Source organism: Hylaeus volcanicus, chromosome 3 (genome assembly GCF_026283585.1).
Source record: "Hylaeus volcanicus isolate JK05 chromosome 3, UHH_iyHylVolc1.0_haploid, whole genome shotgun sequence".
Lineage (NCBI taxonomy): Eukaryota > Metazoa > Arthropoda > Insecta > Hymenoptera > Colletidae > Hylaeus > Hylaeus volcanicus.
In genome coordinates, this window is record NC_071978.1 from 3,820,663 (window position 1) to 3,837,025 (window position 16,363).

General features: G+C 40.7%; 4 protein-coding genes across 6 annotated transcripts; 2 read left to right on the top strand and 2 right to left on the bottom strand.

Moving 5' to 3' along the window:
- Window positions 1-453: 453 nt before the first annotated feature.
- On the top strand, window positions 454-1,379 carry LOC128873300 (adenosine 5'-monophosphoramidase HINT3-like). Its single transcript, XM_054116788.1, has 4 exons — window positions 454-634; window positions 727-844; window positions 925-1,118; window positions 1,200-1,379. Exons 1-4 carry the CDS (start codon window positions 560-562, stop codon window positions 1,236-1,238), a joined length of 426 nt encoding a protein of 141 aa, XP_053972763.1. The 5' UTR covers window positions 454-559; the 3' UTR covers window positions 1,239-1,379.
- LOC128873299 (mitochondrial enolase superfamily member 1-like) lies at window positions 1,374-3,382 on the bottom strand. Its single transcript, XM_054116787.1, has 6 exons — window positions 3,148-3,382; window positions 2,919-3,021; window positions 2,728-2,843; window positions 2,496-2,650; window positions 1,821-2,404; window positions 1,374-1,751 (listed from the first exon to the last, which is right to left on the bottom strand). Exons 1-6 carry the CDS (start codon window positions 3,226-3,228, stop codon window positions 1,453-1,455), a joined length of 1,338 nt encoding a protein of 445 aa, XP_053972762.1. The 5' UTR covers window positions 3,229-3,382; the 3' UTR covers window positions 1,374-1,452.
- A 560-nt stretch (window positions 3,383-3,942) lies between these two features.
- On the top strand, window positions 3,943-6,161 carry LOC128873297 (p21-activated protein kinase-interacting protein 1-like). 2 transcript variants are annotated; one of them, XM_054116782.1, is made up of 4 exons: window positions 3,943-4,275; window positions 4,468-4,630; window positions 4,700-5,932; window positions 6,019-6,161. In XM_054116782.1, exons 1-3 carry the CDS (start codon window positions 4,177-4,179, stop codon window positions 5,908-5,910), a joined length of 1,473 nt encoding a protein of 490 aa, XP_053972757.1. In that variant the 5' UTR covers window positions 3,943-4,176; the 3' UTR covers window positions 5,911-5,932; window positions 6,019-6,161. The 2 variants fall into 2 exon arrangements, with proteins under 2 accessions (XP_053972757.1, XP_053972759.1); XM_054116784.1 differs by lacking the exon at window positions 6,019-6,161 and having other exon boundaries at window positions 4,730-5,912.
- On the bottom strand, window positions 5,934-14,376 carry LOC128873296 (neprilysin-4-like). Of its 2 annotated transcripts, XM_054116781.1 has the most exons (17): window positions 14,108-14,376; window positions 13,134-13,194; window positions 10,954-11,021; window positions 10,140-10,318; window positions 9,699-9,944; window positions 9,414-9,619; window positions 9,170-9,346; window positions 8,752-8,850; window positions 8,521-8,665; window positions 7,898-8,112; window positions 7,648-7,824; window positions 7,412-7,574; window positions 7,298-7,346; window positions 6,924-6,991; window positions 6,679-6,815; window positions 6,401-6,565; window positions 5,934-6,326 (listed from the first exon to the last, which is right to left on the bottom strand). In XM_054116781.1, exons 2-17 carry the CDS (start codon window positions 13,143-13,145, stop codon window positions 6,150-6,152), a joined length of 2,283 nt encoding a protein of 760 aa, XP_053972756.1. In that variant the 5' UTR covers window positions 13,146-13,194; window positions 14,108-14,376; the 3' UTR covers window positions 5,934-6,149. The 2 variants fall into 2 exon arrangements, with proteins under 2 accessions (XP_053972756.1, XP_053972755.1); XM_054116780.1 differs by lacking the exons at window positions 13,134-13,194; window positions 14,108-14,376 and adding an exon at window positions 11,445-11,648.
- Between the last annotated feature and the right edge of the window lie 1,987 nt (window positions 14,377-16,363).

Genomic DNA, 16,363 nt, shown 5'->3' on the forward strand with positions numbered 1-16,363 from the left:
CACTTTTCATGCTAGATGTCGGTAATTTATCCAATTACCGACCGTCATATTCATAGTTTTTTTTTATTATATCTAATAATAACAAATAGGTGAACAAACATTGTGATATAAAAATTCAAATGAGAATCGTTTTTTAAACCTTAAACCTTCCTTTTTTTATTAAAACAAACAAATGCCACCATCTAACAATGAAAATAGGAACGCTAGAGCGCTGTACGGAGGTCGGGATTTTAGTTTGGCTTTCTCACCGTGAGATGGCTATACTGTAGAAGGCGCGAAATTTGAAGCATTAATAAGAAGTCAATTATCACTTAAAAGAAAACGGATTTATAATATTTCCAAAATAATATAATATCGATTGGATAAAAAATTGATAGGAATATTTCTTAAAAACAAAAATTTCATTGTACTTTTGTATCAATATTAACTATTTACTCATTTTGAAACAGCCTGTATATTCATTGAAATGTCAGGCAATTTATGTTTCAAAGTTCAAGGTAAAAGATACGGAGAGATCAATTTTTGTATTGAATGACACTGTAATTGTTAATTCATCTAAATGGAAACGCATTTGGAAAATTGTATATTTTGCAAAATCATAGAAAATAAAGAACCAGGTGACAAAATTTACGAGGTACGAGAAATCTAACCCCACCTGTCAAAGTAACGAAGAATTAATAAAACACGTAGATATCAGTTTCTAATTAAAGTCATTGTTTATTGTAGGATGATTATGTGACGTGTATTAAGGACATCAATCCAGCTTCCACGCATCACTATTTAATACTGCCAAAGAAACATATACGTAACGCAAAAGAACTTAAAATAGGAGATGCCGAACTTTGTAAGTAATACAAGATAATAATTCTTGTATTTATTTTTCATATCTTATGCGTATAACTTAAAAACAATGGGAATTTTTAGATGACAAAATTGTGTCTACAGTGGATATCATAATAGAGCAACAAGGTCTTGATCGTGAAGCTACACGAACAGGATTTCATTGGCCACCATTTAACACAGTGGATCATTTACATTTACATGTTATTTCTCCGATAGAAGACATGACCTTTGTTAGAAAGTTTATGTTCAGACCTAACTCGTATTGGTTTGTGAGTGTACGTACGCCATGTACCTTATAGCATTTGAAATTATTTATTTAACATTACTTTGCTAACACTAACTTTTTCATTTTGCAGACAGACTATGTAAAATCCCACCTCCAGTCGTGCAGTTAATGCCAACTTTAGAGAACTCTAACTAGTTAAGTACTAACTAGCTGCAATATCTACTTTGTTGGAAGAAAAATAAATAATGCTTAATTATTAATATCCTTATAATTAGTTGGTGTATCCAAATTTGTTCAATCAATCTTACTTTTGTAAAAGATTTATTTATATCAATACAAGCATTGTATGCTTAATATAAGTTCTCATTAATTTTTAATTTACTTTAGACAGATGGTCTTTGGAAGAGTCCTTTTTCGTACATATACTTCCATTGTTCGCCGTTCGGATACGTATACTGTTCCAAGCAGTCGTCTTTGAATTTAGTCGAATATCCTGGAGCAGTGGGTGGCATGTAGCAAGCGTTCAGAACTCGTACAGGATGCTCGAAGTGCTCGTGTTGTTGGTCGACGAATTCGATCACGCGATTTTCAGTAGACGTGTTCAAACTAATGAAATCCCACATTTGGAGGTGTTGAACCATTTCACACAGACCTACTCCACCAGCGTGCGGACACACGGGAACTAGAAGAAGATAATATTGTTGCAGCTATTTGGTTCACCCTAACAGAAAATCCTATTTATCCAACTTACCTCTCATTTTCTTTGCCATGAAATAAACAGCTAATATTTCGTTAATTCCTCCTATCCTAGCCGAATCGATTTGACAATAACTAATTGCTTTTGCTTGTAGTAATTGTTTGAACATGACGCGATTTGCGCACATTTCACCAGTAGCGACACCGACGCCATACGGTTTTAATTCATTAGCGATCTTAGCGTGACCTAACACATCATCCGGAGATGTCGGTTCTTCGATCCACGTTGGTTTAAACTTCAATAGCTGTTTCACCCACTCTATCGATTCGTCGACATCCCAAATCTGATTCGCATCCAGCATCAACTTGTTTTCGTATCCTATCATGTCGCGTATCAATTGGCATCTCTTTATGTCGTCCTTCAAGTTCTGACCAACCTTTGCCTTGAAGGATGTAAAGCCAAGGTCTAGAAACTTTTTGCAAAGACTTTTAACTTTCTCGTCGCTGTATCCAAGCCAACCGACTTGCGTCGTGTACGCTGGATATCCGTTCTTTTGTAAAAATTTTTCACGTTCCGCCTTTCCTCCTTCGTTATCTTTAAGCATCTGTAACGCTTCTTCCTTTGTGATAACGTCGGTACTACACGAAAGAGAAATGTTACGAGTATCATATTTATTTAATAAAATATTTGAGGCTTACCTCGGTAAATGTCAACCTCACGGTAACTTACATGTATCTGAAATCTATCGCAGAAACTAATTGCTCGGGAGTTAAATCGACCAGCAATTTCCAAACAGGTTTATTCTCAATTCGCGCCCATAAATCCCACAATGCGTTTATTATAGCCGCTGTGGCGAGATGAGTTACACCTTTTTCCGGTCCGATCTACGCTTTGTAACGTTTTTTATACGTATTGAAAACAGAAATCAACGTACGAAGAAATTTGTGTTATTATGTATTACCCATCTCAGCTGCGACTCGCTAGTCAATCTCCTCCAAAAGGATCCGAAGTTTTCAAAAATGTTATTAACATTTTGACCTTGTACCAAGTACGACATTGATCTGCATGCTTGAACGACTAAAGAGATTTTTGGAAAACGTTCGTTAATATTGATAATTAAGCTTCTCGAGGCATAGATCAACAATTATGTACCAATTTCCGTCCCTCTACCCAAAGTAAATGTTAGTCCGTATCCTTCGATGTCCTTGTTAGTCTTTATTGTTACGTACGCACAAGAATAATCGGGATCGGTGTGCTATAATTCAATAAAATTCCGTAAATAACATAACTCGATAATACAAACAATTCTAATAATGTTTTACCTCTTTTTGGAACAAAGAAAACACATTTTAATTTGCTACATATTCAACGATTCACATACCATAGCATCGCTTCCGTCTGCTAACAACGATGTTGGAAATCTAATATCTTTCACATCGATATCCGTGATTGTAATATCCATTTTTTATACAAATTTTGTTTACACGCGTTTAGCCGGTACGTTTGATAACAATTTGCACGAAGCGTTAAACAAGAAATAACGAGTAAAGTTTTCACGAGACTAAAGTATCAGTGGTGTTCCTTTTATCATATTACATAAAGATTCGAGTACATAGGCATTAACTCATCAACGCTGTATGGAATTTGATACGCGTCCGTAAAAAACAAATGTATTATTAGATAACGTAAATTTATCGATACGAGCAATTACTGAACATCTTTATTGGGGACATAGTAAAGATGCAGTATTTTGCCTCTTTGTTGTTTTTCATTTCTAAATTGGATCTAAAGGGGATAGTAGAGTTTCATTTAATTATCCAGAAGTTTGAAAATCTTATTCTAAATTACGATTTTCTTTTGTTAACAAATAAAGAAACTTCTAGAAGCTACTAAATTCAGCTAGCGGATCTGTCGGCCAAAGAGGAGAGGTGTACTCGATAATTGTCAATCTTCGTTTATTTGTACATATATACATCCAATGTAACATTAATTTTCGTTAATTCTATACCCTTGCAATGTCATAAAAGAAGCAACTGGAAACGACTGGAAATTTCCTTCTTGGCCCTCTGGCTCTGGTCAATATAGTTAGACACGGTACAACACAGTGACCCGTAGCTGATCGGTCGTTTCTATTTTATCTTCTACTTCATTCTTCTTCACGTTTATTAATTTCTATTGTTCCGTGTTCTAGTGTTCTATTGTTTTATTCATCCGTTCGTGAAAAATTTAGATCAGATATTCGAAACTATCGTGTGACGTGTTTACCGCGTCTTAATTATATCCGTTTCTTTACCGGCAGCCGGCGGAACAGTACAGTTACGCAGCTACATGTCAAACCGATTGCGAACACGTGCCAAAATTATTTGTGTCGTTAATTACGACTCGTAATTGACTAAAAAGTTTGCTCACGATGGTACGTTTAGACGAAGACACGTCAGATCCATTTGAAATAATTGTGGGAACATACGAGCAATACTTACTTGGCTACAAAGTCAATAATATCGTTAACGTAAGTGCGGAATGTTCTAGTTGGTATTTTGTAGATCAGGTTTCTTGCCATATTTTCGTTTATTTTTTCATTCGATAACTTTACTTATGTCAGAAAGCGAAAATGAAACGTAAGGGCAAAAAAGTTGAAACAAGGTTCCCCGCGTAAAGTTGTTTTACATTCTAACCTAAAAACGTGCTTTTTAATTTTCAGGAATACAAAGTGGACAGGACCTTCGCGACGCATAGCCATGTCGCCAGTGTACGTAGTATCGCGACTAATAAACATTATTTGGCTTCAGGTGGAGCAGACGATTCCATCTGTTTATACGATATGCGTTACAGAACGGAGTCTGGTAAATTAGTCCATCACAATGGTAAGTACAAACTTTCACATTTATCTGTATATTTTATTTGTAATACAGTGAACCATACTTTTCATACAGATACCGTAAATTGCATTACGTTTACTCCAGATGCATCTCATATGTTTACATGTAGCAACGATGGCACTATAGCTGCCATTCATTGTGGCAATTGGCAAATGGAGAAACATTGGCTAAAACCTCATAAAGGTTTAGCTGTAAATACGTTTGCTATTCATCCTACTGGTAAAATAGCACTGTCCACTGGAGCCGATGGTATACTTAGAACTTGGAACCTAGTAAAAGGGAGACAAGCATACGCCACAAATTTGGTGCCCAGACTAAAGCTAGATGCTCGCAATGTTACCGTTTTAAAATGGAGTCCAAACGGCGAAAAATACTTGTTGGCTGCTAACCAAAGAATAGATGTGTATTCTGTACAATTCGCTGGTATCGACAGCGAAATTCAGTTTGACTCGAAGATTGTATGCGTGGAATTTTTAAGAGACAATTTAATCGCCGTTGGGTTAGAGAATGGTCGGATCAAATTTTACGATCTCGAAAAATCCGTGCAAACTATAGACGCGATAGCGCACGACATTAGAGTTAAATGTATGGCTTTTAAGGACGACTTGTTAGTTACCGCTTCCAGTTCCGGCGAAATTAAAGTTTGGAGATACAATAAACATAAATTACACATATTACAAAGCGTTAATTGTGGCGCTAGAATCACTTGCTTGACTCTCGCGATGCCATATAAAAATCTTAACTACGACGAAGATGTGAAGTCCGAAGAGGAAGAAGAAGTAATACAGGAAAAGAAATTTCGACTTCGCCATGAGGTCGTCATCGAAAAAGAAGGTGATTGGGAGGTAACACCGGTCAACGATCCCCGACTATCGATGGGAAAGAAATCGAAGAAAAAAAGACGGATGGAAGAAGTACAGGTCTCAAACGTTCCAGATAAGAAAAAGTCCAAAACAATTTTGAAGAAGAAGAAACGAGAGGAAGATGTAGTCGAAACCATCCCAAAGAAAAAGAAGAAATCGTCGTACGAGGAAGATACGAATGACAATCCTAAAAAAAAGAGAAAGAGAAGCGCTGTAACTTTAGAAAGCGAGCACAATCAACCCTGTGATAATGTTTCGGAGGCGGATAATGTAATTGTTAAGATACCGAAAAAGAAAATAAAACGATTGGAAAGAAACGACGGAGTCCATCCCAAAAAGAAAAAAAAGAAAGCAACTCTTAACGAACCTGACGCAATTCCGACGAAGAAGAAGAAGCATTGAAGCTAGACAATTATAACACTGAGTAAATTTAAAAAATTTTATTCTCATTCTGTATAATATTTACAGATCGTTATTTCTGCTAAAAAATATGATCTAAACGTATTCTAGGTTACACGCTAGTACCTACGAATCAGTCTTAATGTAACTTTACCGCTACAGCTGTAACGTGTACACGGATGATCACCGAAATCAACAAAAGTTTGTTTGAGTTTTTTACGCGCGGCGTTCATTCGCGTAATTTACCACAATATACACTTATGAGGTGGGTTCATGGGACTTCCGACAGGACAGCTCCAAGCAGTCGCAAACTCTTCGTTGTTCGATAGAGTTCCGATCACTCTGAAGTGATTAGGTGCGTGAACTCCTTCCACCAGTTTAGATTTTAGCGCGCCGTTCGTATAATTACCACACCAGACCTGTACAATAAATATACATAATTTCGTTTCATCGTTTACCTTGTGTCGTTAATATTTGTCATACGAAAGCTTACTTGGGCGAAACCCACGAAGAACAATTGTTCGTGACTATATCCCACGAGACCAGGTAGAACCCGTTCACCGCCATTTCTCGCTTCTAATCGTTTATACGCTCTGTACGCTTCCCGTATGCCGCCATTATCGGCTATGTTTTCTCCCTGCGTGTTAATGCCGTTAATCTAAACAAAAGATAAGAATGAAAATATTTGCTCGTCGTGGTATCACATTGATGCCTACCTTGGCACACATGTATATTCGTCTCGTTCCTTATAAGAAACGTAATTACACTCACCGTGAAATTATCGCCCAACTCTGGCAAGTGATAGTTACTGTACTGTTTGATAATACACTCGACTTTCTTGAGGTAATGTTGCAATGTTTCGGCACTCCACCATTGCCTCAAATTCCCGGTCTCGTCGTATCTGCGACCTTAGGAGAAAAAATCATGTAATCGGAAGTCTATGTGAATTATGATTAACCCGCGAAAGCTTTATAATTTTGTATTAACTATCGACGACTAAAACGTCGAACGGATACCTTGATCGTCGAATCCGTGAGTAAGTTCGTGACCCATAATAGCGCCCATGGCACCGTAGTTTATGGACCTGTACCACGCGTAACGTTAGAAACATTCAATCGGAAGTGTAAACCTTCAAAGAGTTACACCAGGTCGGAGATGTAGAATACTCATAGTTCTTAACCATAATCGTCATATTCATCCTTCGGATGATACAATACAACTCGAAACGAAGACTTTCTATTTTATATCTCGTGAACTGTACAATTGATAATAAAAATGTTGTGTGAACAGACGAAAGATATAGTGATTTTGATCAGTATTCAATGAAATCTATGCGTTATTTCGAATCTTCCAACATGGCGTGCGCACGATGGTAACGATTTATACGTACTCTAGCCCGTTGCCATAGAATGGGGGATGCAGAATGCCAGCAGGAAAAGCTGCAAGTCAATAATCTTGTAGCAATAGAACGAGGGGATTCTGTCCAAGTATTTTCAATACTTACTAACTGAGTTTAATATCGCGCTATAAAACGCGTTCACCGCCGTGCCCGTCGATATCCATCGATTTTTGTCTGGTTTCTTCCTCAAGGCATTCAAACTTTTCTTCATACCCGCGTCGGTCAGCTTCAGAAACGAGTCGAATAATCTTCCAGGGACGATATCCATCTGCAACATATAACATTCGTTCGACGTATAGTTCAAAGTTGAAACGAGTGAAAAGTTTACTTGGACAGCTCACCCCTTCGTAATATTTTTCCAGCTTCGTGACGTTGGTGATCCAATCGGGAATCCCCACGTAGGGTCTCATGGCTTCCAATTTCCGGTGCGCTCGAGCTCTCGTGCTAGCATCCATCCAGTCTAACTCAGACACCATCTCGTCGAACGCGGCTTTAATATCCAACAGCATCTCCAGTGCCTGAAAATTGATTTTACCGAAAAGTTAAATTGGCTCCGACGTCGAAATAAAAAAGTGATCAGTTTGACCGTACCTTTTCGCGAGCTCGATCGTTGAAATGCTTCTGCGCGTAAACATAACTGACAGCCATCCCGAAATTCGCGTTCGCGTTCCCAGTGCAGGCTTTCCATCTCGGGGTCTTCTCCTTCAGACCGAGAACCTTTTGCGAGAACTGGAAGCCTAGGTCGCGAAATCGTTGCAACGTTAACGGGGCGATCGTCGAGTAGATGCTCCACCATACGTACCGCCCTGAAACGTTACGAATAAACATTAAGTGCTCTTTAAAGCAGAATTCTTCTAGCAATTGAAAAAATTACACAAAAGATTATATATATTTGAAGACTCGGTATTAAACTTAATAGCCTGGAATTATAAGTACGTTTGTTACAATTATATCTTGATGTAAATCTAATTGAAAAATTCAGTTACTCGTGTTATCTAACAGTCTTGTATAACACGAACTAGAAAAATCTGACGACGGTGTTTGCAAAGGCGCTCCTTAAAGAGATGTTTCCTTGTGAGTATCTGTCGATAGATAAGGTTGAAAGGTGTCATTGAACCGCATTGCTTTTATCGCAAGTCGGTTAGCAATCAAAAGATATCGTGCTCGACTAATGCGGTTTTCTCAAAATATTATGATGGATAGATGGTACGTACCCACGGTAGCGGGTGGCGTGATCGCAAGCAGTTCAGGTAATTCCTGTAAATAGCGTAGATCCATTACGATCACACGGTCGAGGCCGGTGTTAATCGTCGCGTTCGTATCGTTGAACACACCTTCTACGTACTTTGTCCAGTTCCACTGGAACAGTAGAAAAAAGAAGTCTTGTTTATTAACATTCGTTAGGCTCGATAGTATCTTCCATTCTATTCTTCCGCTGTATTTACCTGTTGCGCGTGCAAGTCCGTAAGTTGTTGCAATTCGTCGATCGTCACGTCGTGAAAGACATGATTAGCGCTGCGTCTTTGCTCCGGTGTCGCCATAATCTGCATAATAGCGTGAAAAATATTTGACACTCGTCTGAAATACTTGTATACATATTTGTACAGAGCGAGACATTCAAATAGGAACACCCAAGTATCCCAGTATTTTCTGACCGTACGAAAGAACTTTTTAAGACAAAGGGACAAGCTACATCGAGAGACTGCATCAAGACTGAAATTAGTGTAGCGTGCCTTTGTCGTAAAGAGTTTTCTCGTACGACTGTAAAGAGGTGTCCCCGTTTAAATGTCCCATTCTGAATATGTGTGTACATACCTATGTACGCGTGCACAAAAGTCGAGCGTACCGCGGACGATTACCCACCTTAGCGATTTTCGTACTAAAATCCAATATTTCAGTGGCAAAGCTGAGACTTTTGTTCCCGGCGCCAGCCAGCTCGACCATGGCTTTGATGTACTTCTTGTACTCGCTCAATTCCGATCGGAAACGTTGCGGATCGAGAAGATAGCGCTCGCTGAATCCAGGAGACGCTTGTTCCATCTACAAGAACGATAATATTTCCGGATCCGCGCGATAGAGATTTAATCTGACGTATTTGACGATCTACCATCATCCTGTTCCTCGACGTGTCGCGAACATCCTCGCTGATGTAGAATTTTAGAAACAGATCCAAGCCCAGGACTCTTTGCGTCTTTCCAGCGATCTCCGATGGATCCAGAGGCGACGCGTTGCTTCGCGATGGTGGATCTTCTGGCAAACCGAGTCTGGCCAAGGTATCGTGGACCGGTTTCAATCCCAATGCTTCGACGCTTGCTGAAAAAAATCGAGATCATTTATTCGATTCTTCTTAAAAGCGATGACACGATATTTTAATTTCGTCGACGTTTCTTACCAGTGTCCAAGCAAGTTCTGTACAAAGCCCTGGCCATCTTGACCGGTTTCGGATCGTCCTCGTTGTCGGGCTCCTCGAGCAGGATCCTTAGATTCTTCAGGAGCTCCTCTCTTAGAAGGCTCAATTGGTCCCAGGAAGTTTGGCTCTGGGGTATGGGGTTCTTCGTGATCCAACCGCCGCAGGCGAATTTGTAAAAATCATCGCAAGGATCTACGGACCTGTTCATCGCCTCTATTATCCTCGCGGCTGGAAAGGTAAACAAATTGTCAAGCGATCGTCGATGGTCGTTCGTCATCGTGGAGGCCTGCAGTATTTACGCGATAATAAATTATCATTATGCAAATGGGCGTAAAATTGATACCGAACATTTCCATGTAATCGCGCCGCAAGGCTAATCGAGGAGAAAAATAGGATGACCTTGGTTTTACGCAAGTACGGTACCTGTCTTTACGCACTCCTCGCTTTGGCACATCTCTTTGTACTCTTCCCGACGGAACACTGCTATCTGTAAAGTTAGCGTTACGACCAAGGCAACCACGGTCACCGTCAACAAGCCCACGATTATCACCAGTTTCGTCTCCTTTCCGCCCAATTCCTTTCCCTCCCTCCGAACCTGCTGCCTGTTCGAATCAATCGGAAGAAGCATGGATGACAAAGTAGCTTTTGTTAAAAGAATACTCCGCGTAGAGTATTCCGTTTCCTCGTTTGTTTACATGCCTCTACCATTTGTCACAGAAAGATCTTACACAGAAAGATCCACGATATCTTCCAAAAAGATTAAGCTACCTCGTTGACCTCCTTATTTAACCCTCACGTGTATTTACAAGTGCGATTATTAAGAATTGAATCGTAAAGTTAACTCGGCACAGAGCTTTTCCTACCACTGATTAATCAGCAGTGAAAAGGTTAAAAAGCTATTACGCACTTACTTAATAATGGGTCCAATCACCTCCATTAGCCATTATGGTTCGACACCGTCTCAGCAGGCTTTCTACCAATTTTTCTACACGTCAGACGGACAACGACCTCCATATCTTGTATCAACATTTTCGCGAGCACATGCAAGCTAGATACCCACCTGCTGTTCGAGGGCAATGGTCTTTCCTTTGTACTATCGTCGGTATGCTTACGTGTATATTCTTTTCTGATAAGTAGAACTCTAGGTAAATAGCCTCTACCTCGCATCTCTTCTGTGACAAACTCTGTATACGCATTTTTTTTTTCTACAAGAATTCATGACAATGCTGCTGATTACCTCGAAACCATCGAGTTTTCCCTCGTTTCTTCTGGCTCATTTCTTCCATAGTCCTCCGGGTCGGTTACCTGGCGAAAACGAGAGATATGTCTTCATTTACGGTAAGTAGATCCTCGCCTCAAACAATGCCGTGTAAACTTTCGCGCTATGGAGTATCAAAGACACCATCTTCAACGCCATAATTTGAACAAATATCGAGGACTTCTCTAGACACGGAAAACTGTCGTGACAGTTAAGTGTCAAGGGATCAAAGTTCGCGATGTTGGTCGTATCAGGGATCATCGTTACGCGCGCAGCGAAAATGCGACAAAACGAGAAACACAAGGGGTCGGTTTCGGGTCGTGATATCTGTCATTCGACCATGTGCTTTTTCTCTCTTCGATAATTGCATCGCGGATAAGTTCTAATCGATCTAATCGAATTCGCCGGTTTATCCTCTGCCCGTTTACACGATCGATCATTTCACCTTGCTCCAGAATCGTTGGAATTACCTCGGCATTATTTTCCTCGCGCCCAATATCCTGCCCTCGGTCTCGAGGCATCCTTGATCCTTCGTCCTTCTCTCATCACGTTTGCCAAAATTGTCGAATCGATCGTTTCGCGAGAATACTAGCGACGAGATCAAGCATCAATCTACCTTGAAATGGTAATTCGATTAAAAAATGAACACGCGAGGAGTTCCTTTGGGGTCCGAAAGCTAAGGTTCCGTGAGTTCATGGCCAATCGCATCTGGTATTGGAACTGATTCGTATTCACGAGTACAAATTGAACTTGATCCCATCGCTAGAGCAGAGATCGCTATGTTTTCGCGCATAGAACCGTCGTCGGATCGAAGGACGAGTTGAAGGGTTAATGGAACGAACGAATCCATTTCAGCCTTGGCCTGGAAAATGTAGGTTGCGGGAAGCTGCCTGCGTACGGCAGCTTAAAAAGTGACTACACGTGCAATACGACAAGACGCAAACCACGAACGCGCCACACAGCTTCAACGTTGTGTGCCCTCTACGAATAGAACGACTTCTATATCGATGATCGCTTAGCCTGGCACTGATACATTAGGGTATCGGTATGAATCGTTGCGTCTTTGATGCAATCTTTTCTCCTAGTCTCTTTCAATTTGCAAATAATATTCCGCACAAGTGCTTCGTACACCTTCAGACATTCAAGACAGGACGATCCTTTGAATCTCCGACCCAGTAGTCGACACGATTATTTTTATTATTCTCGCGGTGCAATTCCATTGCAGATATTCGACGGACCGCGAATTCGTGTCAAGCTCGAGCGACTATTTTGCTAGCGACTTCAATTTCTCGAACCGATCCAGTCGGAGCAGTAAAATCGAGAAGGACGGGCCTCTGTCCACGCTCCACTTCCTACCGAACCTATTCAATCTTCGTGCCGATCTTCGCTTAGGCATGCCTAATGCACGCAACACCATAGTAGATAATTTGCGTTGTGCAATAAACCGATGTGTACATATGTATATATTGTACTCGCTGCGCTTACGAGTTATACAACAAAGTTCGCTCGAAGTTAATCCCCAACAAAGATTCTCCGCGCGAAGACACGGCATCCTTCGTGACGAACGAAAAGGTATAAATACATCGGTCTAAGAGCTTGGAAAGGAGTTAGCCGATATTGACCGTGAACGTGGTCGTCGATTCTATTCGCGGTGCGAGTCGTCACGGTTCCGATCGCATAGTTAACGCAGCTATCCTTCATCGAGCCGCGGCTATCTACTTTTTTTCATCTTTCACGAAACGTAACTGTGAGATGCACACCTTCCAAGACGTCACTTTGTAAGCAAGATAAAGATGTTCCAATAATAATAGTCATCATAATAATTCCTACTCATGGCAATAGCGATGCACGCCTCGATAACAAAGACTCACCATCTTCCCAATGACAATGAGACTCGTCGGTGAACAAACGAAGGCGTTGCATCGTCGCCTCTATGCGGCTTATGTTTTATGCAAATCGATATATGCCCGCGAGACAAACGAAGAGAGAAAGAAAAGCTCAATGACTCGCCGGTAAGAATATCGCGGGGACGGGACGAGCAATGTCACGATGATCCTGATTATTCTTGTTCCTCGCGACACATTCGAGGTCGCGACGGTGCATGTTCGTGGCCGCGAATGAAAAATACAATCGAGGAGCGTCTCATCCTTCGCGTTCACCTTGTATCTCATCTTCTGGTCCCCTTTGTCTTTTCCGTTTCCCCGACTTCCGCTCGTTGCTCTGAAACAAAGAATTATTGACAGAAACGTTCCATGCTTCGACGCTGAACATAATTTGCCTTGACGTCGCCATACGTCCATCACGAATCCAAACGACAATTCATTTCGAACCGATGAAATATCTGCGTGTCCTTTTTCGTTCTCGCCACCTTGGCCGTTTCCTTCTTGGACAACGGACCGTTATCCTTTTTGAGAAACGACTGTAATAGGAATTTATAGGGGAGCGTGATGTACTTTTGGAAAATCAATCGTTTTCGAGAATACTTTCGCTAAAAATACTAGTATTTCCATACAATCGTAGCGTACTAAATTACCGTAACGTGCTTATAAATGTTTTAAGAAAACACATGCTTTCAAAAATTGAACGTCTCCGTTTTGATGCATCGACAGCAATCGTACATCGCGCGAATTGCACTCGTTACGATCTTCGACGTATCCGTTGATCGTTTGCCAAAATGTATACATATTGGTATCGAAGGCTAGGCCGTGCGTAAAATTCGACTGCATATAGTTTTGTCGCGGTAAAAAATGTTTGCCGAAAAAGTTGAGCGTGTTCATCACCCGTCAAAAAGCACACATCGGTCTACGCGGTTCGAAATTAGCCACGGCTATTTTTACAGGATTCTGTCTCACTTTCCGCGGGATTACAGTTCACTGAACGTACGCTGCGAAGTAAACGAAATGTTGGCCAAGTATCTACGCGAAACACGTGCCCGCTGACTTAACCACCCGTCTATCATCCGTGGTTGTCTTTTTATATCGTCCACTTTTCCTTTCGATCTCCAAACTTTTGCCAGAGTATAAAACAGTTGGACCTATCTCCCTTTCTTAATATCCGATACGTTTTCTCGATAACCGCTTTAATCTGTATTTTTCCAAAAGTATTGGAAAAATAAATGAAATACCATGCTTACCTGCCGTCGGTGTCTGCGGTCTACGTTAAATTCGCATATTAAACAATTAAGTTCCAATGTCCGTCGAAGCGTCGACAAACGAGATCTTAATCGAGAAAGAAAAGGACGCTGCCTCGCGCGATAATTACGAGACTTCGATGATATTTTTTCCTGTGGATTCGTTGGTTCTATCGCGTCACGATTTTTACTCCGCATCCACGCTTCTGAATCCCCTGGAAGGATGCGACACGGAACCGATAGTAAACTAAACTGATGTTTCGGCTTGCGAACCAGCAAGTGTAATCTTCGAATCCCCTACCACTTCCGCGCCACGATACCGCCATACAACCGACCAGGAACGGCCGACGATGAACTTGTCTTTGTTCTTCTTTAGTCATATTTTTCCTCTCTTCGTTGTCGCATACTTGTCCCGTCCTTTGCCATCTCTGTTAACACGATAAACGCAACGAAAATATTTCATTTCTTAAAATAATAATTATGTTTGAAATATTTTTCAATGTGTTTCAAATATTTTTTCGTTGCGAAACACGTTGCGTTTTATATAAAAAATCATGTTTATTCTTTTCAAAACATTTACACTTTGTTCGAGATTATATATTTTTCCTTGTACAGATTAGAAGTTGCACAATGCGATACGGGAAAAATCAAATGACAAATTGAATTACTTTTTCCTGCTAGGATTTTAAAATAAAGTCCTACGTCCAGAACGCAACGCACGTTGCGTTGTTAATGTAATCGTATTAATCGTACGAATCTGTTTACTAACGATTAGAACGATCCTATCGATCTTTACTGCGACTCATCGCAGGAATCCAAACGATCCTCGCTGCGCGCTTCGCATAGACGATTATCATTGTTTTCCTATCCTCTTTTTCCTCTTTTCTTTTGCTGTGTTTTGTACCGTCGCGTCGCGTTTGTATGTTCTTGTCCAATTTGAAAATAAGATAATAGTAGCTGCTGTTATTGTTTTCAGGGCCCATCTTAGGACTTTTCGTTACGATTATGGGTAAGGCTTTCACGCAAGCGTGTACATTCCTGGAGTCGGGGGACGATCGGTGAATATCGTTGATATTCGTCGATGCTCGGCCATTAATATTTAAAAGCCGATGGATTTAGTTGTATTCGGCATTCGTCGCGACGCAACCGACGTAGAAACATCGCTTGCCTCGCTACCGCGCCCGGCACGGTACGAATCGTAATCTGTCCCAACTCGAGGATTTTGATTGCACTTTATCTTGGCCTCTTTGATTCGATAAACTCGTTACGCACTGTTCCTTCGTCAGTTGGACGAGATCAACGAATCACTTTCGGTCGAATCCCCGCGTTCAGCGCACGTCTGGTCTACGATTCTGTCCGCTTTATCGTAAACGCGAGGTCGCGCTGGCGAATTGCGTACTCCTGTCGTGTTTTCACTATATAATTAAAAACAAATTTTCTTTCGGGTCTTGGTTTAATAAGCGTGGCGACACGACGATACGAACTCTTCGGTCGAGATAGCCAGAAAGATAAATAGTTGTATCTAAATTTAAATTTGCCAAGGTGATTGCATAAAAAGATGCGATGATTTCATAATCGTGCAAATTTCATAAATTTAAGAGGGATCGGCAATTCCCTCCTAAAGTCTTCTACAATCGCAATGACTGCTTACGAGTTAATGGGTTACGGTCACCATTTGCGACCAACGGTCTTTGTAGATAAATGCCAACCTTCTAAAAATAAGAAGTCGTCAACGGATAGAAATATCGACTTGCTCTAAAAGTGATATCTAGTACAAAGTTTACACGAATGCGTTATCGACAAAAAGAGGAAAAATAATGGTGCACTTTGGCATTAAACGTCGCGACGATTAGCAAAGCTGAAACAGGCTCCTGTCGCATCTCGAAATTTCCTCGTTCGAGATAATAATCAACGCGGTTCGAAAGAACAATTGTACTAATATCTAATTACCGAGAACTCGAAAATCGATACAAGTTCCCGGAAGACTCGCGTACAACCTATAAGAATTCAAGTAACTCTTTGCAATCCTACCAATTAGTCTGTAAGATGGCAATCAACTCCAATCAGTTTTTTCTTGATTTTCAGAGTTACGCAATGATCACGAACAGATCGTGGCAATTTGTCGGATTACAAAGTACTTTCCACCGTCAACCTGAAAAAAGGTGAACGTTAACCAGTTAAGCTAAGCAAGGCAACTGACTCGATTTGTCTGCGCTCGTTAACCGCAGTGCGACTGATATGAAATTAAATAATTGCTTC

Coding starts and splice junctions, on each gene's coding strand:
- LOC128873300 (XM_054116788.1), top strand. CDS start 560: ATGGAAACGCATTTGGAAAATTGTATATTTTGCAAAATCATAGAAAAT. Junction 635..726: donor CAGGTGACAAAATTTACGAG/GTACGAGAAATC, acceptor TGTTTATTGTAG/GATGATTATGTGACGTGTAT. Junction 1,119..1,199: donor ACTCGTATTGGTTTGTGAGT/GTACGTACGCCA, acceptor TTCATTTTGCAG/ACAGACTATGTAAAATCCCA.
- LOC128873299 (XM_054116787.1), bottom strand. CDS start 3,228: ATGGATATTACAATCACGGATATCGATGTGAAAGATATTAGATTTCCA. Junction 2,844..2,918: donor GGGTAGAGGGACGGAAATTG/GTACATAATTGT, acceptor AAATCTCTTTAG/TCGTTCAAGCATGCAGATCA. Junction 1,752..1,820: donor CATGGCAAAGAAAATGAGAG/GTAAGTTGGATA, acceptor ATCTTCTTCTAG/TTCCCGTGTGTCCGCACGCT.
- LOC128873297 (XM_054116782.1), top strand. CDS start 4,177: ATGGTACGTTTAGACGAAGACACGTCAGATCCATTTGAAATAATTGTG. Junction 4,276..4,467: donor AAGTCAATAATATCGTTAAC/GTAAGTGCGGAA, acceptor TTTAATTTTCAG/GAATACAAAGTGGACAGGAC. Junction 4,631..4,699: donor TAAATTAGTCCATCACAATG/GTAAGTACAAAC, acceptor CTTTTCATACAG/ATACCGTAAATTGCATTACG.
- LOC128873296 (XM_054116780.1), bottom strand. CDS start 11,495: ATGCCTCGAGACCGAGGGCAGGATATTGGGCGCGAGGAAAATAATGCC. Junction 10,319..10,953: donor GAAAACTCGATGGTTTCGAG/GTAATCAGCAGC, acceptor TGATTCGAACAG/GCAGCAGGTTCGGAGGGAGG. Junction 9,620..9,698: donor CAGAACTTGCTTGGACACTG/GTAAGAAACGTC, acceptor GATTTTTTTCAG/CAAGCGTCGAAGCATTGGGA.